The sequence below is a fragment of the Aspergillus saccharolyticus genome (assembly GCF_003184585.1).
Source record: "Aspergillus saccharolyticus JOP 1030-1 unplaced genomic scaffold BP01scaffold_66, whole genome shotgun sequence".
Classification (NCBI taxonomy): Eukaryota; Fungi; Ascomycota; class Eurotiomycetes; order Eurotiales; family Aspergillaceae; genus Aspergillus; species Aspergillus saccharolyticus.
This window is the reverse complement of record NW_020290676.1, coordinates 70,199-90,500: the sequence shown is the minus strand read 5'-3', so window position 1 is coordinate 90,500 and position 20,302 is coordinate 70,199. Positions and strand designations below refer to the sequence as shown.

Genomic DNA, 20,302 nt, shown 5'->3' with positions numbered 1-20,302 from the left:
TGTGCTGCAAAGCAAATTCAGCTCAACATACTTCCGAATACATTGAAAATGCTTAATTAGCAGGAACCCATTGATCAGTGAATCACCTTAAATCGCGCGCTTTCAAGCGAGATACCAGCCAACAGCGTGGTAGTATTATAATAAGAAACAAGAGGGATTTCAACACCGAGAGATACTAGGACAAGAGCGTTTTTCCAGTCGCGCGGTGGGATAATAGAGCCAGAAACAAAATTTAGCTCCATGCTCTGATATAGTGATCGGACCGTATGAAATACTGCCGCGAGGGACCGAGTGGCACATCACCAATGAGAAATTGCTGGTGTCCTTCCGGCTCGCGACAATCGCTTTCCATGCTGGCCTTGTAAACTAGACAATGTGAAAGGTCCTGCAAGGAACATTAGAGTTCGAATGAGGTGGCCTTGGCAAACAGTAGCATCATGTAGTAGCCATTAGGTGACCTTCCTCTTGGCCACCCTCGCAAGCATTGCCACTGCCAGCCATACACTAAATGAAGAATGGTTTTTCCTCCAGACGGTGGCATGTAGAGTTACCGTACTTGTCGTTCATATGATGAAACAACAGGAATAACTTTAGATTTATGTTGAATATTAGCCTGCTATAGCTACCAAGAACTCATTTTCAGAACATGGTAAGAAGGTCGCCAGATATAGACGGTTTTCAAACGACCTCACTAGGATTGTCCCGCGAGGAAACATCATACTCAATAGAGTCATAGGGACTGATTCCTGAATCGGATGTTATTGATCAGTCACTAACCCTTTCCACTCGGGTCCCCACCGGGTATACAAAGCCCCAGCCGCCAGAAGTAGTCTCGATGAGAGAAGAATAACTCCCATAACCGCAAACGCGATGGAATCAAATGCCAGTGGAATTTTGACCATGTTCCATCTAAAAGTTGTTCATTATCTTGCGATACCAGGCATGGTTTCTTGAAGGGAGATATGCGCGCCAGCACCTGCTCTTTCTTCGAAACGGTAGGCGCCATGACACTTTGTGAGTGTATAGACAGGGAGGCCGTTTTGTCAAGTGCAATCTTCAAATTACCATTCCCACCAGATATACAACGTTGGTCTGCATTACCCTCGCAGAGTTTGACATCAGAGACCGATGGTGGAAGCTCCGCTTTCGCAATAAAGATCTCACCTGCGTGCATCTCATAGCCCCATTCTGCGAGCGGCAAGAGCGGAACAGGATCGTTGATATGGGTGACCCGGTGAAATCTGTAGCGCTCGATTGGTATAGCCGTTGCTTCGCTTGGTAATTCGAACAGTTTGGCAAGATATTCGGCAAACCCCTGATTTCCAACCTTGGGTTCTCCGAACGTCGTCACGGTCGGTTTCCAGCCACGTAGCTGCATCTCTACCCCAGCTAGGGCAGCAACAGCTCCACCCAGAGAGTGACCCACTAGAACCAGATCATAGTCAGGAAATTGCAGTCTTGCGGTGGAAACATGATTGAGGACGATGGCGCGTGTGTTATGCCAGGATGTCATGAACCCGGCATGAACCGTGCAGTTATCGCAATGTAACATCCCTGTGTCATCTCCTGTGCTGTTGCCCGGGTCGTATGGGACGTAGCTCTGTGGATAAGCGGAGAGATCGATTATAGTGTTCGCGATTGAGTAGGTGCCTCGAAAAGCAACGATGATCCGCTTTGGTGATGGAGGATGGGAAAGGGCAATATAACCGCAGGAGTCCGAAAGAAAAGGTCCTGTGTTCCATACCTACAACAATTCCAGAAATAGAACAACTGTTAAGCATGGGCCTTGTGGTCCGCTGTATGAAAGATTTGGCACCTACTGAAATTAATTCAAACCCCTTTAGGTCGGCGCAATGACTGAGACACTCGAAGGGTCTTCGAAGTCCGGTATTTCCAACACAGTATGAGACGTCAACCACCCGTGCGAGCTGGTCCAACTCGCGAAAAAGCGAATAGGGAATCGCCTGCTGAGCTGCATCTAGTGAGATTTCACCAATCCGAACAAGGGAGACTGTGTGGATCAACAAGACAAGTGATATAGAGGCCAGAAAGAAAAGAAGATATGACAACTTTTGACGAGTTGGAGTCATAGCAATGATGAAGGTCCTGTCTCAGATTTCAAGGTCATTGTCATTCATTATTCATGATGCAGCAAGCAGCATGGGAGACCGCCGTGGCCCAAGTCTTTGGTATGGTGGCTCGTGATGAGCGGTAGCCTGACGAAGCGTGACGTCGAAGAATCCGGGGAAATTGACTATGAAGGTGGATCCAGGTGTTTCACACCCCTTACAGTATTTTACATTACCAAAATACAAGCCTTAAAGAATGCTGTACGTATTGTGCACAAGCCCCGCGCCTTCAGTCACGCCATACACACAACCTCTATTGACTTAGTCCAACTATGTACCGGACAGCAGCTATAGTAACCGCCACCTGTGCTAAACAATACAGGAAATAGCTTTGAACGGCAAAGCATCGAAATAACAAGCCATGACACCAGCTCCTTCAATAGCCATTCCTAGACACGTTCGCCAGACAGGACTGTCTAGACTGTCCAGATAACCACACGGCCATCAACACCACTCGCTGTGAGCAGACTTGTTAGCCAAATCCCTGCAACGACACAAAATGGACAGGTGAACTGTGCGGAAAAACTCACTACTGAACTTGCGCAAAACACCATCTGTCTCCTCATACGGCCTCACAGTGCTAATAGTATTCTGGTGGGTTGACTTGAGTTGAATATCAGCCTGAGTCTGCCCCTTGAGGTCCATCTGACGGAACATGTGTAGAGCCGATTCTTCCCGCGCAGTGTCGGCACCATGCCCTGATTTGTTTTCGATTGTCCCTGCAAGCTGCCATCCACTCTCATCACCGCGAAGCCGATAGGGTTCACAGTCCTAAATCCGCAAGTTAGCACTGGGGTCTGCTTCTCATGATTTTACGTTGCTTCTTACATGTCCGGCAGCGATAATTTCATTTTCTCCATTCCAGACAAGGCTATTGAAGGGAAGTAGACGAGTAGTCACGTTCAGCATCGCTCGAGGGGGCTGTTCTGGGGCACTTGGATAGACGACAGTGATACTGCTATCATGGCCAGTGAAGGCAAGGGCATTTCCGCTTGGGGAAAATGAAACTCCATGAATCCAGCCAGCGGAATCATTGAGATACTCGCCGCAGATGGTATTAAAAGGCAGACGTTCCCCCCAAGCGCTTGGCTCGGGGCGTGTGTCAACTCCTTTTATAAAGCTGGAGAGGACTCTCGCATGAGAATCTGTAGAGCCTGCGGCCAAAAGCACCGAGTTGGGATGCCATGCGAGAGCTGTGATAGTACTCCGAATGGGTTTCTTCAGATGCTTTGAAATCCACCAGTCGTTCTCCTCCTCGAAATAGCATACCGCAATTACACGGGCACCTGAACCAACAGCGAACTTCTGCTCGGACGGCGACCACCTGACGAATGTTGCTGCTCTATTGATGCGTAGTAGTACGAGAGTGGGCTTCCAGCCCGATGAAGTGCGCTCCCAAACGTATGCGTTCCGATCTGTGTTGAAATCCGGTGTTAGAGTACTACCAACCAGAACAAGGGTTGATGATAGATGAAATACCCTGTGAGCAAGTAACGATACGACCACTGCTAGGAGCAATGTCCACGCCGGTTACCGTCTTTTCATGGCCCTTGAGCTCATCGCTAAGTGAGAACTTGCTGCCTGATTTCTCATAGAGCTCCACACTGTTGTCTCGCGCAACTGCAAGGGTGGATTTGTCGGGTGAGAAAGAATGGTCGGCAATTGGATTATGGAAAAGATGATGAACTTCGGGAGCAGCCATTATGTTAGTGTTGACAGGAGTAACTCTCTACTGTCGAAGCAACAGTGTTGATATGGGGATCTAAGCAGCAACGGAACCTGGAAAGCGGAAGGGGAGTTGCCCGGCTAAGTAGTCCGTACAAAGTAGTCAATTAGATGTTAAGGGTGACAATGACGCGGACGTTCTGGTCTGATTAGATAATGCATCACATGACTCTATATCGCTCAGTCGTTCGAATGTTTGTGGCCGCGCAGACTTTATCCTTCCTGTAGTCAACTGTTCCCCTCCTTCTCATGCGCAAATTAGTTTCTCTCCAGCCAAACACTCTCCCACTCATTCTCCTCTCCCGGGTCATTTCTAGCTATAATGACTACAAGAATTGTACCCGCTCGCAGCGGCGCCCAAAGTAAATCGTCTTCTAGCAGTGTGCCTAATCAAACGTGAGTATGGCCTGCCGCTTACACACGCGACCACAGAGCTGATCGGCTATAGCTTATATTGCACAAATCTGCCAGACAAACTTCGAAAACATGATTTGCGACTTTCTCTTTACATGCTTTTCTCCACATACGGCACTGTCTTAGATGTTGTCGCGATGAAAACCAAAAAAATGCGTGGCCAGGCCCATATCGTGTTCAAGGATGTCCACGCTAGTACGCAAGCCATGCGCGCTCTCCAGGGGTTCGAGTTTTTTGGCAAACATATGGTAAAGCCTATACTCCAAGGTCGATGACTGTTACTAACAATGAAACCAATACAGAAGCTTGTGTATGCCAAAGGCACCTCAGACGTTATCGCTAGGCTTCGCGGAACATACAACATGTCAAATACTGTCTTCAGTGGACAGCCAGGAGCAGCATCTACTGAGCTACAAAAATCGATCTTCAGCGGCCCTCCTGGATCAGTAACACTACCGCCGAGACCCAATGGCGAAATCAATGGAGAGGACCAGACAGCTCACGGTGTGAAACGACCTCGTGAGGACGAAAGCGACGAAGAAGATGCCCCAATGGACGAAGATAGCGATGTCCCAATGGAAGCCTCCTCCGACGAAGACTAGGTCCCAAATCAGTTCGCCGATGCATACGCAGGCCCGGGTCCTATTCAGCGAGGTTCCAGCATGTCAGCTTGGAATTTCCCTACAAGCCGAAAATGCGAATCAAGACCTCGGAATCCGCTCCATCTCATCTGCCGCGAATAATTCCATTGGCAGTTGAAGACCTAAATGATTTCCGACCAGTCCGAGCCAAAGGATGAGGTATGTCTCAGGCGTGACACGCTGGTGTCCTGCGATTTGCCTCATAGCATCTGCAGTGTTGCACGGGTGGACAACGAATGTTGGAGATCCAGTTTCTGGATGATACTACAAATTATAAGCTGTGGCTCGAGCTAGGATTCTGAGTACTTGCACATACACCCAAGCTAATCCCACCCATGACTCCCACGCTTTGGAGTTCCTTCCTGTACTGATTCGGTACCAAATATTGGTAAACCGCGTCGATCCCCAACTGTCCGGGATGACCGGTGGGTCGTAAAGTGAAATACAGAACGGGCACGTGATATATGGGCGAAAGATGGACGTCATAAATCACATCTAAGTCGACGCTGGACTCAGGTATATGGATGAGAGCTTCCTGTTGATAGTACATTAGATGTCGTTCTGTATGGATTCAAACAATAGTATGGGCTGTTTTACTGACGGGGTCATCTTCGTAAGCTCCTACATGCCATTCTCGAATCGATTCGTCTGCCAAGCAGAGCACATCGTATGCGGAAACACTAACGTCAGCGATGCGCCGTCTTATGCTTAGAATCGGCCCAACTGCCTAAAGAATTAGCTCAAGCTGATACATCGATTTATGTCGAAAGCACGTAAATTCCATATGTGGAAGGCTGAAAAGGTCAGATGTTAAAATCCCCCGCTCCTGCCCCCATCATCCGCTCCATGAAAGTGATGGAACGGGTATCTTTCGTGGTACACAGTCGGTAGAGACAGCCATCAGGAACTAACCCGTCGAGTGAAGTGGACATTCAGCGAGTCCTCCAGCACTTGAACACGATCGCAAAATTGACAACAGGCAGAGTCGAACTCTTCGACCGTGAGGAATGGGAAGCTTGCCAAGACTGGCTGCTGGCGGGTAGTTGAAGGCGCCATGCGACAGGTAAGAACGCGGTGTAATCTGACTATTGACCGATAGAATCGGGGCCGCAGACAACTCTAAGATGCACAAGATCTCAAGTTCAACAAACCTGTGGATGCCGCTTTCGGGAGAGGATGGAGGAAGCAAGCTCTCAAGCTTCTAAAGCGGTAAGGGAGGCCGGGGGGAAGGGGTTTTGAGACGTGCAGTGGTGGAATACTCAAGGCTCCATCCGAGAACTAACTGAGGTGGTAGTAGTTACTAATAGTACTTTACTAATTCTAGCTAGACTACGTTAGTTACTACCTAGTATGGGCCATGGCACCAGAACCTCCGTTGCGAGTCAGGCTAGGGTGGTACCTATACGATGTGCTCCATCTGGTTTGATCTCTCAGGATGAAAAGTTATCTGGGAAAAGGAGGAAAGACGAGTAGGCATTGGGAATTACGTACGATCAAATTGTGCTGTTTTCTGTATATACGGCGACTGTGTACGGAGTAGACACTAGTGAGATTATGATGCATAGTATGGTACCCGTATGTACCAGTATATATCCATACATCCATTGCTTGACAAGAGTCGATTAATGGCTAAGCGCAATAGCAAAAATGATCAGCACTAGGTAGCGTCATGTTACTGAGTTAGTACAAACACAGATAATTATTCAACATGACAGGACAAGCAATGAAACACCCTATTCCTCTCTCACCGCTGAACAATGTAATTGTCAGGATATTTTGAAGAAGTCATCGTCCGGACAAGCCCGGGGTTCCACCATCGTCTGAATGCAGCCAGGGAGGAGCGAAAGATGGAACCAATCATACGCGCCATCGCTGTCAGCCATCAAGCTTTTCTCCCCTGTAACGATCCACTGTTGGCCCTAAATCCAGCTCCGTGTTCTGGTCCTGACGATCCGGATTCCCTAGATAAATTTCAGGGTAGTACCTTAAAGCCTGCAAATAAGAGTAACTAGTTAGAAGGTAGCAGTTTAGTGGGTTGACTGACTTCCGTACCGTACCCAGCTAATACAGTACTCCACGGAGACGCACGTACATGGTAAGTTACTCCGTACTACCTACTAGTTAGAGGTACGTAGTTACCTACTCTTAACTACCCAATACATACTCCGTAGGTACCTACCACTTTCTTTTGTCCGCATTCAGAAATGGTTGAAGCCCGCCAGCCATTCCTCCATTCGAGTTTACAGAAAATAGGTCCACTTTCCTATGGGCTTCGGTTGCCGCAAGTCAAGGATCCCCAGGGGCCTTCTTGTACGGACTACAGAGTAGATTCTAGGTAAGTATTCCTATACTTGATGACTGAATACCGCTGGTTCAGATCGACATTTTGATCATCTTTCCATTCCCCCAGATAACATAATATCAATCAGGAGCAGCCGGGATTCAAAGGCTGACTGAAGATAGTTGGTAGGTTAGTCATAGTTGGCGGTTCCAGTGTCGTCTCGAAGCTGGTTTGGGTCCCGACCGTCAAACCCGTCTGCAAGCTGTCGATCCGTCCGTCCAGCAGCAGTCCGTCTCCAATACGCATCCGTCTACCATGGTCATTAACTTACGGCTGTTGTGTCTGGTTGTGCGCATCCACTGAACCATGGCAGCACCAGTGGAGCCCCACCTCTTCTCATGTATTCTCATTTCCCTTGCTTATCTACCTTAGATTCCAGTTCTTGAATCTATTTGAGCACGTACGGAGTACTAGTAGCCTGTTTGTTGGTCTGGATCTGATTTATCTCCTCGCTCCCTCAACCCTCAATTTCCCCTCCACACCCCCTCCTCCCTCCCCTTCCCTAGCAATTTGACTCTGCAACAATCTCGTCAGGGTTCTGGAGGCTCTAATGGTTGTTCTGTTTCCCTTAATCGAACGACAGTTAACTTCATCTTCGATTCTGGCTGTGTTTGCTCTCTTTCGCTAAATTACCTCTTAATTTGGATACGGTTCTGGCTGCCCTCGCCCCTGCGGTATTCCGAACGGCCAGGGGAAGGGAAAAGGCAACATTTATTCTTATACCCAACCAATCGCCTTTTCTCGATCGCAGATCTACTGTGCCAATCTCGGTAGCTTTGATTTCCGCAATCTGTACAGAACCAAAAGAGAAGCTTAAGGCGATGGTATAGCAGGAACATATCACCTCGTTCGCGATTACGACGACACTCCGTGCGCTCGCTATCCACGCCGCCTGTATATGCTGCTGGGACCATATAACGATCTCCTTGTCGAATCTAACGTCAATATTGCGCACGTGAGCGACGATAATTATACCCATACCAGTTTCGGCTCTTCCCTTTGTTCCTCCTCACGCCTCTGGCGGCTCTTTCATGGTGTGCAATCAACGCGAAAGACCTTATCCAAACACCCAGGCAGGTGGTGTCTTACGAGGAGCCTACGTCAAGCCTGGCAGACGACGTTCTGTGCTCATAGAACCTCGTGGTCGTCCCTGTGGACCAGCTTATGTGTCTGTGCTGGTGTCGTTGATTTGGAAGTGCGCCTCGGCCTGTGAGGCATCAAGTTACGAATCTTCTACTGCTGGAAATGGGAAGCTTCCTGTCAGTGTCAGTCCACCACCAGAGTAAGGACAAGCGCCAACGCCGTTCCAACCGCTTGTCAAAGCCACCCCCAAAACAGGCAACAGTGGAATCTCCCGTCTCCACCTACTCTGCCTCGCAACAGCATCAACTCTCAGCTGAAAGTTCGTCAATGTGCTTGCAACCCGCAGCTGCTTGGCAAAATCCATGGACAGGCGCATCGATTCCCGTCAACACGTATAATCCGGGATCAAGCGGGCGAAGATCACACTCTCTGCCTTCCGCGACTTCTCACCCTGGGACACCGTGGGCCCCGGTATATGCAACCCGAAAATGCCAGTCCATAGTCAATGAGCCACGAGGCTCGGTCCTGCGTTCGCCCGCTGTCTCCACTCGTGGGTCCTCTACCATGAGTCAACGAGCTTCTCTCCAGGCCCCCAGACAAGGCACCTTTCGGTCTGCAACGTTTCGAGGTCCTCCGCAATCTCCCCTAGACCAGCACCTCAGACGGTCCTATTCCGCCCATTCCCCATCCCATAGGACGCACAGTGCGATCAGCCGCAGTACGATCGAGGAGGCAAAGTCCTCTAACACGCATTTCATGGTCGACAACCAAGGGTTCTCTTTGATTCGCCGGAGGTCCCTCTTGACGCGACCTGGGGTTGCGACAAGACGATCGACGAAAGAGTTGACTCGGAGACACACCCCGAGAGTGGGTCCGGAAAGAGAACAACCGAACAATCACACGGGTGTACCACATACGGCGCGCCAAGGATGTATACCTGATACTGAAGATTATACTGAAGAGCACACGCCCAGACAACCTACCATGCCATTGGATCGATTGCGTCCTCCGACGCCGAATGAAATAGAATACACCCACCTGGGAGCACTAAAATTAGGATCGTTGCGCGTTGTGAACGGCTCCGCATCTCCATGCCCCAGTGATAGGGCTAGGCACAAATGCCCAGGAAGTACGGATCCGGGCATGCTTTCAGATTGTATATCTGAGGCGGAGTCAGTTCACTTCGAGCGGCAAGACAGGCGACGCGTGACGCCTGAAGCTACTTTTAACGATAAGCAATCTCTCCCGTCAACTCAAAGAGCTGTGGACAATTCGAATGAACTTACCGTCCCGAAACCCTGTGTACAGCTTACTAGGGACGAGATAGCAGCCACCCAGGCGTACCCATCAAGTCTCTCCGGATGCAGACCCACCACATTCCCCTTACAGATTCCGAGTAGTGCCTATTATCCACAGAACGAAGATCTCCCGGCAAGCCCGTTCTCTTTTGAGAAATCACCCACTATTTCGCAACCTTTGGAATTGGGTATCTCTGCACCGGATGCTGAAGTCCCTGTTTCTCACAATGATAGAGCCCGTGCTTTCCCACCACAGGGTTGCTTGAAGGGGACTAGGTATGGGAGGCCTCGGTCTCCCCACCAGATAACTGATGGCGGGCATAATCTCATTACTTCTGTTCGTTGCTCTCACAATGATCAAGCTGGGAAATGGTCCCCTTCGCGAGTGCTTGCGACGTCTGATTTTAGACGGTTAAGTCCAAGACGTGGTGATGTGGTGGGTAACGTCCAACCCTTGACCCGCCTAGAACTCTCGGATTCGGGAAAGAAGCTTCGTATGCATCGACAATTGAGTCTTCGAGTTTCTAGCAGTCGCCACGGACTCGAGGCTCCTAATCGGCCAGCTTTGATGTCTTCTATGTGTCACGAGACACAACAGCAACGTCATCTTGGGCGCTTCAGAAGCACATCACTTTCAATCTTACGAGATTCTCATACTTTGGTCTCAAATCCACAATACTGTGGCCAGCTGCGAAGCCGTGAAGGCGTCTCTGCCAATTTGGATTGTGTGCCTGCCTCAACACAGCGAAGCAATACGGCTACATTACGATCATTGGTTGGTATATCCAATCGGGGTGTGTACAGGGCCCCTTATTTCGAGTCCGGCGCAAGCAGTGTCAATGTCCATGACCCTTTTCTGAACAACCACAAGGAGCCTGTGTCTCATCCAGGAACTGATTCTTACTTCGCCCTGCGCCTGCCTGGCGGGCTCGCGGTCAGCAACCTGCATTGTCCAAGTGTCAGGTCATGCCCATCATTGTCCGAAGATGGCTCTACATCAACTTCTCAGGTCGGCACAACAAGCGATTGTGGAACTCAAAGCGGCGCCAGCAGCAGTAGCAGAAGCAGCGTGCACAGCGATTCCTGGTTACCCATTTCGGCCACTGGTACACGTCGCCTGTCAGTCGCAGAAGAAGAGTTGAAACCGTATGCAGAGAGATCAACGCCTATAATCCTAGGGTCTTCGCGGTCCCGGATTTGAAGCCGAACCATCGAGCATAAGGGGAGCCAATAAACCAGGCGTGCATAACGCCTACACTTCCAGGATGTCGCCTCCGTTTATACTTCTGCTTGACTGCATCATTCTACCCCGGTAAACATATTCCCTCTCTTGTTTGAACATGTCTATTATCTCTATGCCCCGCTCATAATTCTCCATTCACCCAGTCCGTTGTCCTACACAAATTTACATTTGGCTTTGTCTTGCGCCTCCTATTCTCGATTCTTGTTATGATACCATTTCCTTTCGTTCGGGTGGGCTTCTGATTCGGTCACCGCTTGTTACATATACCACATGGCGTTATACTTACTCTCTAAATTTTAGAGACTAGCGACTGAACCAGTTTACTTATCTTTTGCCGGCCAGTCTTCGCTCTCACGTCGTTCATTGATTATTTAGCTTCCCCTGCGCATTCCCTTCACATGGATATATAGACTCAATGACTCGGACACAATCGTACACTAGCTTTTCACCCACTATTCGCGCCCTCATAGTATTTCAGTGGGATAAGACGCCTGGGAAATCTCCTGTTGTTTTACATGTGGAAAGAAGGAAAATCCCTGTCATCCAAAAATACCAAAGCCAATCATTAGTATTAGAAAGGTACATGCCTAGCATAATGAACACAATAAAATCAACCTTTCCCTAAAAGACAAGGATGTCTCGTCTAAGACCCAACTCCCTACCATGCAAAAAAAAATCAAAGGCTTTGTGTCCGCACTGACCGTTCCAAGGACATCCCCGTCTTATCATCTTATCGACATTACCACACAGTCCAATTTCAATCCCAAGCTGATCGTCTGTTTATTCGATGCGAATTTTCTTCATTTTAGGGGCGGGCTCCTTCGGTAACAATAGTGACAAGATGCCATTTCTCAGATTTGCTTTGACTGCATCCTGGTGCACTCTAGCTGGGAAGGTAAAAACCCGGTGAAATTCGCCTGTCAACCGCTCGGATACCAAGTATTTGCAGGCAAGTTCGGGCTTCTTGGGCGTCACTAGCTGCTTTTTCAAGGAGTTCCCAAGAGAATCAGACGTTGCATCGTCATCCGCCTCAATGGCATCCTCCACGGTAGGCTGATAGTGAGACTTGGAAGATCCGGCGAATTGTGCTTGTACTTCTTCGGAGGTTTGACCCGAATGTCTTTTGAAATGGCCTTTGATTACCAGTGTATTCGAATCCAAGAATTCGACTTGAAGATCGTGAGATTCAACACCTGGTACTTCTGCGGACAGATGGAAAGCGTCACTTGTTTCGAAAACATCAGACTTCAGCGACAAGGCTCTCTTTGTCAGTGCTGGCTTTGCGCGATTCGAGCGATGACAGTCGTAATCATCAAGGAACTGGAATAGCGGAAATATATCATTGCTAAGCCGAGGAAAGTGAGCCATGGTGAGTAAAAGTTGGTATATGAGTTGAGGCGTCGTGAAAAAGGAATATCAACGAAGAACGAGGGGATAGTAGATTTAACTCTTGTTGCGGGACTTGAGGGATTTCAATGGGAAGAAAGCCTTATTCATCGTGCTACTTATATTCCAGATGCTATCGTGTGGCTGTAAAGCTGAGTATTGATAGAAGCAACCCGGTCATTCTGGTACAATCTTCAAGATTGACCAAGCTCATATTCTAGGGCCCTCTGGATGGTTCCACGGGCTTCGGGAGGCGGTTTGACTTAAGAGGGAACCAGTTTAAAATGACGTAATCAGGGCACTCGACCCTAGTTGACTAGTAGTCACTTGACTCAGCTAACTAGCACTGTTTTTGCATATGCTCCTGGATCTAACAAAATCGGATGAGGTGTGTGCATTTTGTCCACACCATATACAAGCAACGTCGCGTGAGTTAGCGTATGTTGCGAATTTCCGGTGAAGAGTAGGTCTCGAGTTGCCGATGCCCTTTGCGTAGCAAGTATTCGATCGCATTGAAGTCCTTTTTGCTCATTTCCACATGCCTCTGAAACTCGGTCCTATGTCTAGAGATCAGCATTATACGGTGAACATAGTTACGTCTCCATGTACCTTGCATATATCTTAAATTTTTGTCGGGTCTCCTGAGACCGAGAGGGTTCAACGAATCAGCCAATCTCTCTGCCAAGTCTCTTGTTGTTCTTGCAATCAAGATTCACACTAACTTACAATGGGCTTCTTGCGGATTTCTCTCAGGCATCTGCGATAAAGGGATAAGACCTCTCGTTGAAGTCCTGACAGCCGCGCCATTGAGTCTAATGAGGCTCCTTGTGCTGGATTATGTTCTGTGGGAAAAGGTTCATGAATTGTGGAGCAATGCTGGCTGTGAAGGATCTATCCTCGGAATTTAGATGCGATAAGGACGCTGAGGCCAGCAGCTCAGCTTTCCACTTAGTCACTTACTCCGTACAGTAACTAAGTTAGTTAACTAGTTAACATTTTTCCGAACTTGCTCCCTCCCTCCACTCCTTCTCGGCCGAGACTTACATTCCCTCCGCATCTTACCCCGCGTTACACAATCTTTATATTCACTCGAGCAACACGTTCATAATGATTCTTTTTTAATTCCTGAATCACTAGAAAGAATCTTTACTCTAATGGCTTCATTCTCTGTAAGTCCATGGTACTCAGTGTCGCACCATACTGCATATGAAACAGTAACTCAACAACTACGTCTTGGACACCACCGAGCTAACCATTCTACCCAGCGCCTCATTCGCTTCTTAGCCAAGGATGGCAACATATACTATGGCGAAGCTCTCATGCCCGTCGGTGTAAAAGATGTCTCCAAGACTACGAAAGCACGAGTTATTGAAGGTGATATCTTTGGCAAGCATCATGTCACGGACCAGATCGCTGAGGTGAGCGTGCTGCTGGCCCCTTTGGCGAGGAAGGACATAGGTACTGTTCGCTGCTTGGGTCTGAATTATGAGCAACATGCAAAAGAATCAAACTTGCCTTTACCGAAATACCCGGTCCTCTTCTACAAGCCTGTTACGTCAATCGCCGGGCCGACTGACGATATCCTGGTTCCAGCCATGGCTCAGCGCGGAGAAGGCTTGGACTACGAATGTGAATTGGTCGTTGTCATTGGCAAGGAAGCAAAAGACGTTCCTGAGCGGCAGGCTCTAGATTGTGTTCTTGGTTATGCTGTAGGAAATGATGTCTCTCACCGGGACTGGCAACTCAAACTTGGTGGAGGTCAATGGGGGCTGGGCAAGGGCTTCGACGGCTGGGCGCCATTTGGACCCGGAATTGTTTCACCGCGGATTATCTCCGATCCTAACAATCTACACATTTCGACAAAACTCAATGGCCAAACTGTCCAATCTTCTTCCACTGAGGATATGATATTCGGCGTGGCGAAAATTATCTCATTCCTATCCCAGGGTACTACTCTGCTACCGGGTGATTTGATCTTCACGGGAACGTAAGTCAAATCTTGTTAAGCGGACACCATTATATTTACTTTCGTTCTGCCTGATGTCCGGACAATTGACGTCAGGCTCTCTTTGCTAACATGATCTGTCATGTACAGCCCCCAGGGTGTTGGTATGGGTCGGAAACCTGCGTTGTGGCTAAAAGATGGTGATCTGGTTGAGGTCACCCTCGCTCCTGATGTCGGCACCTGCCGGAACAAGGTTAAGATAGTGCCAGACAAGCCATCTAAGCTCTGAGGCGGTTCATGACATGAATGCTATAGAGGCTTGCGGTAGAGCACTTGCTTCTTGTATTACTTCATTTACTTCAGCGTATAAACCCTTAGCGGCCCCTCTTATGCATATGAACGCAAATCGTAGTACACTCTGGAAATGAGTTTATGCACTATGAACGAACAAGAAAGCTAGTTGACCTGAGCCCCGTATCCTTTGATGGTTTCGGCAAATGCCCAGCTCTGAGCCTCAACCTGCTGGTCCTCCTGGAATTCAATCCCTTGGGCTGATATGACTGCTATGGAGTACTGGTCAAGACTTCGCGCGTCGCGGTACCAGAGAACCTTAACGCACTCTCGAAGTGCCGCCACAGCCTCATCCTTGCTAATATCCTCGAGGGGTTTTTCTTCAGGAAATAGCCGGCGGAGGATTGGGATAGCCAAGTGAGCACCGAAGCCAGTTGCCAGATGTGGTGCGGAGAACGTGGTTCCTAGTAGATCCGCAGAACTGAGGAAAGGCTTCTTATCATCATCGAACCCAGCAACTAGAATGTGATTCCAGAGGGGGTTAAACTCAGAACGTCGCTTGTAAAGTACCTTAGACAAGTAGGTATGGATGTTTCTGGCATTGAGTGTGTTGCCGTTGGCCGAGTAGTTTTCTCTGACATCGATGGAATCCAGTAAACGATCAATGTACTGCATGTCGGATATATCCCCGCTGAACCCTACAACAGCAGTATCACCAAACTTGCGGAGGCGTTTGACGTCAGTAAACCGAGCCAGAGATCCGTATGAAGCTACGTTCAGAGAAACAGGTTAGCGAACTGGCTTCCTCGCCTTCAGCACTGGCTATACCTAGCGAATCGGCAGCTAAAACGACTCCGCCGTTGAATTTTACTCCTAGCACTGTAGTACCTGTTACTGCTGGTGACTGGGTATGCCCCTTCGGACCGGTAGTCTGTAGGTATGAAGAATTGTAGGGGCCATAGACATCGTCTCGGGGCTTTAGAACTGGTTAGCATCGTCAGGACACCGCGGGCTGTAAATGCACTTACCCGGCCCCAAGCTTCAGGGAAATGATTCATCGTGAGTATAAAGGATCAACAGAGGTAGAAGCGAGCGAGAGATTAGTTGAAGAGAGGAATGTTGAAGATTGAAGATGTGAAGATGAAAGCTGTAATTCGGATGAAGGTGATGATGCTCTTGGTAGGTTGCGCGGCTGTTGCTACCTAAGGCGGTGAGCTAGAGGTTAGGAATAGCGAATGCCAGTCAACTAACGGATCAACGCATCAATTACCACTCCAGGCGCATTTCTAGCTATGAAACAGCACCTTCTTGCACTGAGCATCTAATTAACGCTGGTCCTTGGTTAGGTTGATCCTGCTCAGCATATTACACCTGGAAGAAAATGCACTCGATACTGGATCATCATTAATTTTTCCTTGGTCGACTCCTCTCGGCAAGAACACTCCCAGGTTGTATCACTACGTCATACGACCCTTGAGAGACGTACTGAAGCAATCAACTCAGCGATAGACTAACTGGGCTTGAACTATGGCAATCTATTACTTCCTCCAGCTGCTTTCACTCACCAGTCAAACGAAGCAGTAATACCAGCCAGTGGGGAAATCAGTAGCGGTGGAGCATTGCCCGAGTCGCGACGCCTATGGTGTTGTTGGCTTCTGACATATCTTATACCTGCAGTAAGGATTTTCGTGACGGAGATAGGAAACACTTCCAGTCATACAAACCTATCAATTTTCGATTCCGGTTCAGACAGCTCGAGAGGTCCCGCGATTGGAACTTTGCACATCGGTGTTCTGAGAAAAGCAGATCCCAGGACAGCAACTATTTCGTTTCGTATATAGTGAGGATAAACGTTAAGATCTTTAGGAATTTGGTGGGCGAAAGCCAAGCGATACCTGTGACATATTGACCATAAGTCGCTATAAGTCGCTAATTGTAGCAGATAGATCCAAAGAAGGCGAAATCATTACAAAGTTCAGGTCCTACGGTGATATCGAATACAATGGGGGTTTATACAGCAGTGATATTGCCAGCTATACTAGTCAGTGTGGTACGACGGCGGAGACGTCAGCATGGAGGACTCTAGCAAACCTGAGGAAGTACTATAATGTCCCAGTCCTTGGACAGCCATCCTTGCTACTTAGTTTTGCATCCTAGCAGTGATCATGTAAGGTACTGACTAGTGACGACGTGAGAGGCTACTACTCGAGATCTCATTTCAGTCTCCTGGAAATTGAGAGTACAAAGAGACTCTTTTTCACAGAGTCAATCATTAGAAAAGGCTGGTGAGAACTCAAGTAAACCGTATTCTCAAATCTTCTCATTCTCTGACCACGCTGCAGGATTACAGCGGTGGAAACGCTACAAGTTCTGTCCTTGTTTGAATAGGGGGGATGTGACCTGCGCTATGAGGCGGAAGAAGACGCAGCCACAAATGGGATCCTTTCTCGTTGCCCTGCTAACATTCTTCCCTCCACCGTTCTTTGAAACTCGCATTGTGTCTGGCGCAGCTTTTCCGTAAATCCCCAGCTTGGTAAGGTCGGTGCATCCCATATTGCTGGTGGTAGGGAAGTATAATATTGTGTGCCATCGTCAATCCCTGCATGAGTCATCATCGCCTTCAACAAACCCGGATTTTTCAAAGACACGGAGCCCGAGAGCTTCTCGTTGAAATGGACACCTTGCTTCTTCAAGGACAAGAAATGGGCAAATTTCGCATCTGCAGAGGGGTCAGGCGAGCCGGGAGGTGATGGGGGTATATCTAAGTTCGGGACTGGAGGGAGGGTCAAGTCATGGATTATTGTACGGGATGCTGACAGAGCCTCATCATCATTTGGCGAGTCTTCTTGTTCATGATGAGGATTCTCATGTAATGGGCCAAATAAAGGTCTGTCAGAGAGCTGCATGGAGTCATGCTCTGATCCTATATCTTTCCTAGAGGCTGCTTCAAGCATGTTTGTTAGACTTGGGGGTAATTCTAGAAGAATGGAAATGATAGTCACCTGGATTCGCTGGTACCTGTAAGGCCCGAGTGGCATGTTCTTTTTTACCTTGCTAGTTAACACGAAAAATCAGTCAAAGCTCTAGTCTGAGGGCACACTTTCTCTTCTTCACCTTGGTTTGGAGAGAAACTGGATTGGGCCCAGCGTCATCTTCGCTACTGCTTTCATAGGCTGCAAGCCCCAGCATGTTTTCACAGGATACTACCACTCTCCTACTATGCCGATGGTGCCTATTCCTGAATTTTGGGCCGTTGGCCGAGACCGGGAGTATCGTGCAAGGACACAATTAAACATAAAAGTAACTGGAAGGGTCAAAATACGTCAGTCGATGTATCTCACGAGACTGACGCGGAGAGTGGCCGGACAATACATTTATTAGATAAGCACAAGGCAGCTCAATCGCGTCAGCAGTTTCCAAGCTCCACCATTCCATTAAGCTTCTACCTGAGCCTAGTTACCACTTGTCTTGATTATAAAAGTGCCAAAGGACTGCATAATCTATTTATCGCACATAACAACCACTTCGGTCCTACTTCATTTTAAGTTCCTTTGATCTCACTTGTTCTTTGCGAGCAATGGCGACTTTGCTCAATCAACCTCAGAGTGAGGCCATCGGATACTCCTTCACTCAGACAACTAGCGTTCCCAACAAAGAGCATTCATTCTACCCGTATGGATGTCTATTGCAGACTATTTATCATAGGGGTGCTGACATAGGGCTAGGTACACCGACAATGGCGGTTCGACATTAGGCATCAGTGGGTCCGACTTTGCGATCCTTGCTGGTGACACTCGCTCCGTTGCAGGCTACAACATCAATTCTCGCTACGTGCCTAAGGTCTTCAAAATTGGAGGTGATGATGAAACTGGTGAGGGTGCTCACATTATTCTTTCGGTTGTTGGCTTTGCAGCGGATGGCCAAGCACTCAAAGAACGACTCGATGCTGTGGTCAAGATGTACAAGTATCAGCATGGGAAGTCTATGTCCGTTGGAGCGTGTGCTCAGCGCCTATCGACGATATTATATCAGAAGCGGTTTTTTCCCTACTATGTGCATGCGATCTTAGCAGGCTTGGATGAAGATGGCAGAGGTGCATTGTACAGCTACGATCCAGTTGGCTCGTACGAAAGAGAACAATGCAGAGCAGCTGGGTCCGCAGCGAGCTTGATCATGCCCTTTCTGGACAACCAAGTCAACTTCAAAAACCAATACATCCCTGGCAGCGGTGAAGGTCATGCTCTGGAGCCTAAGAAAGCCGAACCATTGGCAAGAAAGACAGTTGAACAGCTTGTCCGCGATGCCTTTACGAGTGCCGTCGAAAGGCACATCGAAGTCGGGGATGGTCTACAGATGTTGGTGGTTACCAGCGCAGGTATAGAGGAAATCTATTATCCTCTGAAGAAGGACTAGACGCAAGCCTATTTCCCTGGCCTGGTATGATTTACGAAAGAGAGCAAAGTGGACAATATTCCGGGTATTGGTTTTATTACTGAGCAGAGGCTATCCTCAATTCTATGCTGTGTCATCGTCTCGTTGGATTTTGTTAAATCAGATGTAACCTTTTCCGTAACGCCAAAACCATGTCCTAGGGCGGAAATAAGACTGCATGTTGTGCAAGACAATTGTGATGAATTAGAAGCGCTCCTTCATTCGTGAAGCCACTTTACGTAGGTTGCCGTATACTTTGCCCTTATTCAAAATCAGCAGTCGCTGCGTAATTTAAAGATCCGAGTACTTACTGGCGGACTACCCATGATCAAATTGACAATAGCCTGCTGGGCGGCCTCGACATTCTTGATGCCGCCAAGAAGGTGAATCTTCTGGTCTGCAATGACGATTCTTGTGCGGGTGGCATTTTCAATTGCGAATTTTGTTCGACCGTCTTTGCCGGCGCAGCGTCCAATTGCACGGCTCAGATGCTCTCCATTAAGTGTTTTGATGTCGCGGATTTCAAAGGACCGGATATATAGATCGTCTAACCTCAAGAGTGCAATAGCATCGTCGACATCGAACCCCAACGTGAAGGCTTTGACGAAGTCTTCGCCTTTTTGTAGAGCCTCCGTATCGGTGGTGAAACGGGATGTGCGAAGTTCGACTGCTCGATTCTTGATGTTCATTCTCACTTGTAATTTGAGATGTTCCACAAGCGGGGGGTAAACTCGTGACCAGCTAGCTTTCAATGGGGTCATCCTATGCGGCGGAACAGGGACTTTTCGAGTTTCGACACGATACACCCGGTTGATGTCTTTCGCTGGCGTAAAAAGAGGCCGTCCTTCTTCGTCGATGTGCACACCGGCATCATGAACAGCGTTGGATGCGAGGTTTAGCGCCGGTGCAGCCTGATCTTTTGAGGGCTGGGCATCGATCAAGATCTCCTCTTCTTGGTCTAGAAAATTTGTTAGCCTGAGGGACTAACAATAGTCCAGCGAAAGCGACTTGCCTGCCGGATGCCCAAATGGCGCCGCTGGGACGGCGGCAGGTTGCCTGATAGCAGTGGGTGCCGGCATTTCGATTCTTGTTCGTCTAAACAGAGAGTGGGACGATTGATTCAATTTTTATGTGTGATATGACCGAAGAAAATTTGGGGGAAACAGGACTCGGTGCCATACCAGCCTTGGCAGTATCAGTCAGTATATCTTACAGCATAGTATGTCACATGTAGCTAATTTGTCATCCGCTATGCTGGGAATGTAATTGCATAAATGAGAATATGCATGATACCCGACCTCTGGTGTCTCCGTATCCTACCAGTGTTACTAGTGCTCCCGAGGATCGTATCAAAGAATCAATAACCAATTTCCTG

At 48.4% G+C, this 20,302-nt stretch overlaps 12 protein-coding genes across 12 annotated transcripts; 4 read left to right on the top strand and 8 right to left on the bottom strand.

The window, feature by feature from the left end:
* Positions 1-592: 592 nt before the first annotated feature.
* On the bottom strand, positions 593-2,238 carry BP01DRAFT_329777 (lipase family protein). Its single transcript, XM_025572996.1, has 2 exons — positions 1,821-2,238; positions 593-1,744 (listed from the first exon to the last, which is right to left on the bottom strand). Exons 1-2 carry the CDS (start codon positions 2,088-2,090, stop codon positions 773-775), a joined length of 1,242 nt encoding a protein of 413 aa, XP_025426520.1. The 5' UTR covers positions 2,091-2,238; the 3' UTR covers positions 593-772.
* Positions 2,239-2,350: 112 nt separating this feature from the next.
* On the bottom strand, positions 2,351-3,938 carry BP01DRAFT_361186 (WD40 repeat domain-containing protein). Its single transcript, XM_025576089.1, has 4 exons — positions 3,609-3,938; positions 2,958-3,544; positions 2,660-2,900; positions 2,351-2,586 (listed from the first exon to the last, which is right to left on the bottom strand). The coding sequence occupies exons 1-4, from the start codon at positions 3,829-3,831 to the stop codon at positions 2,546-2,548; spliced, it is 1,092 nt and encodes a 363-aa protein (XP_025426519.1). The 5' UTR covers positions 3,832-3,938; the 3' UTR covers positions 2,351-2,545.
* Positions 3,939-4,176: 238 nt separating this feature from the next.
* On the top strand, positions 4,177-4,870 carry BP01DRAFT_308034 (U2 snRNP complex subunit MSL1; the record flags this gene model as incomplete). The annotated part of the gene is made up of 3 exons (XM_025572324.1): positions 4,177-4,250; positions 4,303-4,516; positions 4,571-4,870. The coding sequence occupies 3 exons, from the start codon at positions 4,177-4,179 to the stop codon at positions 4,868-4,870; spliced, it is 588 nt and encodes a 195-aa protein (XP_025426518.1).
* BP01DRAFT_419390 (ATG3/ATG10 family protein) lies at positions 4,477-5,965 on the bottom strand (the record flags this gene model as incomplete). The annotated part of the gene is made up of 4 exons (XM_025579402.1): positions 4,477-5,173; positions 5,226-5,444; positions 5,511-5,636; positions 5,822-5,965. 4 exons carry the CDS (start codon positions 5,963-5,965, stop codon positions 4,970-4,972), a joined length of 693 nt encoding a protein of 230 aa, XP_025426517.1. The 3' UTR covers positions 4,477-4,969.
* A 2,530-nt stretch (positions 5,966-8,495) lies between these two features.
* On the top strand, positions 8,496-11,275 carry BP01DRAFT_351174 (uncharacterized protein; the record flags this gene model as incomplete). The annotated part of the gene is made up of 2 exons (XM_025573831.1): positions 8,496-9,596; positions 9,642-11,275. 2 exons carry the CDS (start codon positions 8,496-8,498, stop codon positions 10,830-10,832), a joined length of 2,292 nt encoding a protein of 763 aa, XP_025426516.1. The 3' UTR covers positions 10,833-11,275.
* Positions 11,276-11,577: 302 nt separating this feature from the next.
* BP01DRAFT_209734 (Hsp20/alpha crystallin family protein) lies at positions 11,578-12,609 on the bottom strand. The gene has a single exon (XM_025571075.1). It carries the CDS (start codon positions 12,240-12,242, stop codon positions 11,655-11,657), a length of 588 nt encoding a protein of 195 aa, XP_025426515.1. The 5' UTR covers positions 12,243-12,609; the 3' UTR covers positions 11,578-11,654.
* An 84-nt stretch (positions 12,610-12,693) lies between these two features.
* Positions 12,694-13,067, bottom strand: BP01DRAFT_308076 (succinate dehydrogenase assembly factor 1; the record flags this gene model as incomplete). The annotated part of the gene is made up of 3 exons (XM_025572325.1): positions 12,694-12,817; positions 12,870-12,901; positions 12,987-13,067. The coding sequence occupies 3 exons, from the start codon at positions 13,065-13,067 to the stop codon at positions 12,694-12,696; spliced, it is 237 nt and encodes a 78-aa protein (XP_025426514.1).
* A 66-nt stretch (positions 13,068-13,133) lies between these two features.
* BP01DRAFT_427021 (fumarylacetoacetate hydrolase family protein) lies at positions 13,134-14,627 on the top strand. Its single transcript, XM_025579824.1, has 4 exons — positions 13,134-13,228; positions 13,398-13,429; positions 13,526-14,247; positions 14,356-14,627. Exons 2-4 carry the CDS (start codon positions 13,415-13,417, stop codon positions 14,492-14,494), a joined length of 876 nt encoding a protein of 291 aa, XP_025426513.1. The 5' UTR covers positions 13,134-13,228; positions 13,398-13,414; the 3' UTR covers positions 14,495-14,627.
* On the bottom strand, positions 14,348-15,869 carry pre4 (proteasome core particle subunit beta 7). Its single transcript, XM_025571074.1, has 4 exons — positions 15,748-15,869; positions 15,525-15,698; positions 15,325-15,472; positions 14,348-15,266 (listed from the first exon to the last, which is right to left on the bottom strand). The coding sequence occupies exons 2-4, from the start codon at positions 15,552-15,554 to the stop codon at positions 14,662-14,664; spliced, it is 783 nt and encodes a 260-aa protein (XP_025426512.1). The 5' UTR covers positions 15,555-15,698; positions 15,748-15,869; the 3' UTR covers positions 14,348-14,661.
* Positions 15,870-16,700: 831 nt separating this feature from the next.
* Positions 16,701-17,685, bottom strand: BP01DRAFT_419385 (HCNGP domain-containing protein; the record flags this gene model as incomplete). Its single annotated transcript, XM_025579401.1, has 3 exons — positions 16,701-17,440; positions 17,499-17,550; positions 17,611-17,685. The coding sequence occupies 3 exons, from the start codon at positions 17,683-17,685 to the stop codon at positions 16,902-16,904; spliced, it is 666 nt and encodes a 221-aa protein (XP_025426511.1). The 3' UTR covers positions 16,701-16,901.
* A 232-nt stretch (positions 17,686-17,917) lies between these two features.
* Positions 17,918-19,135, top strand: prs3 (proteasome core particle subunit beta 6). Its single transcript, XM_025576088.1, has 2 exons — positions 17,918-18,168; positions 18,222-19,135. Exons 1-2 carry the CDS (start codon positions 18,074-18,076, stop codon positions 18,907-18,909), a joined length of 783 nt encoding a protein of 260 aa, XP_025426510.1. The 5' UTR covers positions 17,918-18,073; the 3' UTR covers positions 18,910-19,135.
* Positions 19,048-20,006, bottom strand: BP01DRAFT_427018 (pre-rRNA-processing protein PNO1; the record flags this gene model as incomplete). Its single annotated transcript, XM_025579823.1, has 3 exons — positions 19,048-19,101; positions 19,239-19,885; positions 19,916-20,006. 3 exons carry the CDS (start codon positions 20,004-20,006, stop codon positions 19,048-19,050), a joined length of 792 nt encoding a protein of 263 aa, XP_025426509.1.
* Positions 20,007-20,302: the final 296 nt, after the last annotated feature.

Excerpts from the sequence above, each read along its gene's own strand:
- BP01DRAFT_361186 (XM_025576089.1), bottom strand. The coding sequence starts at position 3,831 with ATGGCTGCTCCCGAAGTTCATCATCTTTTCCATAATCCAATTGCCGAC. Across the intron at positions 3,545-3,608 it reads TATCGTTACTTGCTCACAGG|ATCGGAACGCATACGTTTGG; the intron begins GTATTTCATCTA and ends ATTTCAACACAG. Across the intron at positions 2,587-2,659 it reads TGTTTTGCGCAAGTTCAGTA|CGAGTGGTGTTGATGGCCGT; the intron begins GTGAGTTTTTCC and ends GTCTGCTCACAG.
- pre4 (XM_025571074.1), bottom strand. The coding sequence starts at position 15,554 with ATGAATCATTTCCCTGAAGCTTGGGGCCGG. Across the intron at positions 15,473-15,524 it reads TCCCTGAAGCTTGGGGCCGG|CCCCGAGACGATGTCTATGG; the intron begins GTAAGTGCATTT and ends CCAGTTCTAAAG. Across the intron at positions 15,267-15,324 it reads TTTAGCTGCCGATTCGCTAG|CTTCATACGGATCTCTGGCT; the intron begins GTATAGCCAGTG and ends CTCTGAACGTAG.
- BP01DRAFT_329777 (XM_025572996.1), bottom strand. The coding sequence starts at position 2,090 with ATGACTCCAACTCGTCAAAAGTTGTCATATCTTCTTTTCTTTCTGGCC. Across the intron at positions 1,745-1,820 it reads AGGGGTTTGAATTAATTTCA|GTATGGAACACAGGACCTTT; the intron begins GTAGGTGCCAAA and ends GAATTGTTGTAG.
- BP01DRAFT_209734 (XM_025571075.1), bottom strand. The coding sequence starts at position 12,242 with ATGGCTCACTTTCCTCGGCTTAGCAATGATATATTTCCGCTATTCCAG.
- BP01DRAFT_427021 (XM_025579824.1), top strand. Across the intron at positions 14,248-14,355 it reads GATTTGATCTTCACGGGAAC|CCCCCAGGGTGTTGGTATGG; the intron begins GTAAGTCAAATC and ends TGTCATGTACAG.
- prs3 (XM_025576088.1), top strand. The coding sequence starts at position 18,074 with ATGGCGACTTTGCTCAATCAACCTCAGAGTGAGGCCATCGGATACTCC. Across the intron at positions 18,169-18,221 it reads AAAGAGCATTCATTCTACCC|GTACACCGACAATGGCGGTT; the intron begins GTATGGATGTCT and ends ACATAGGGCTAG.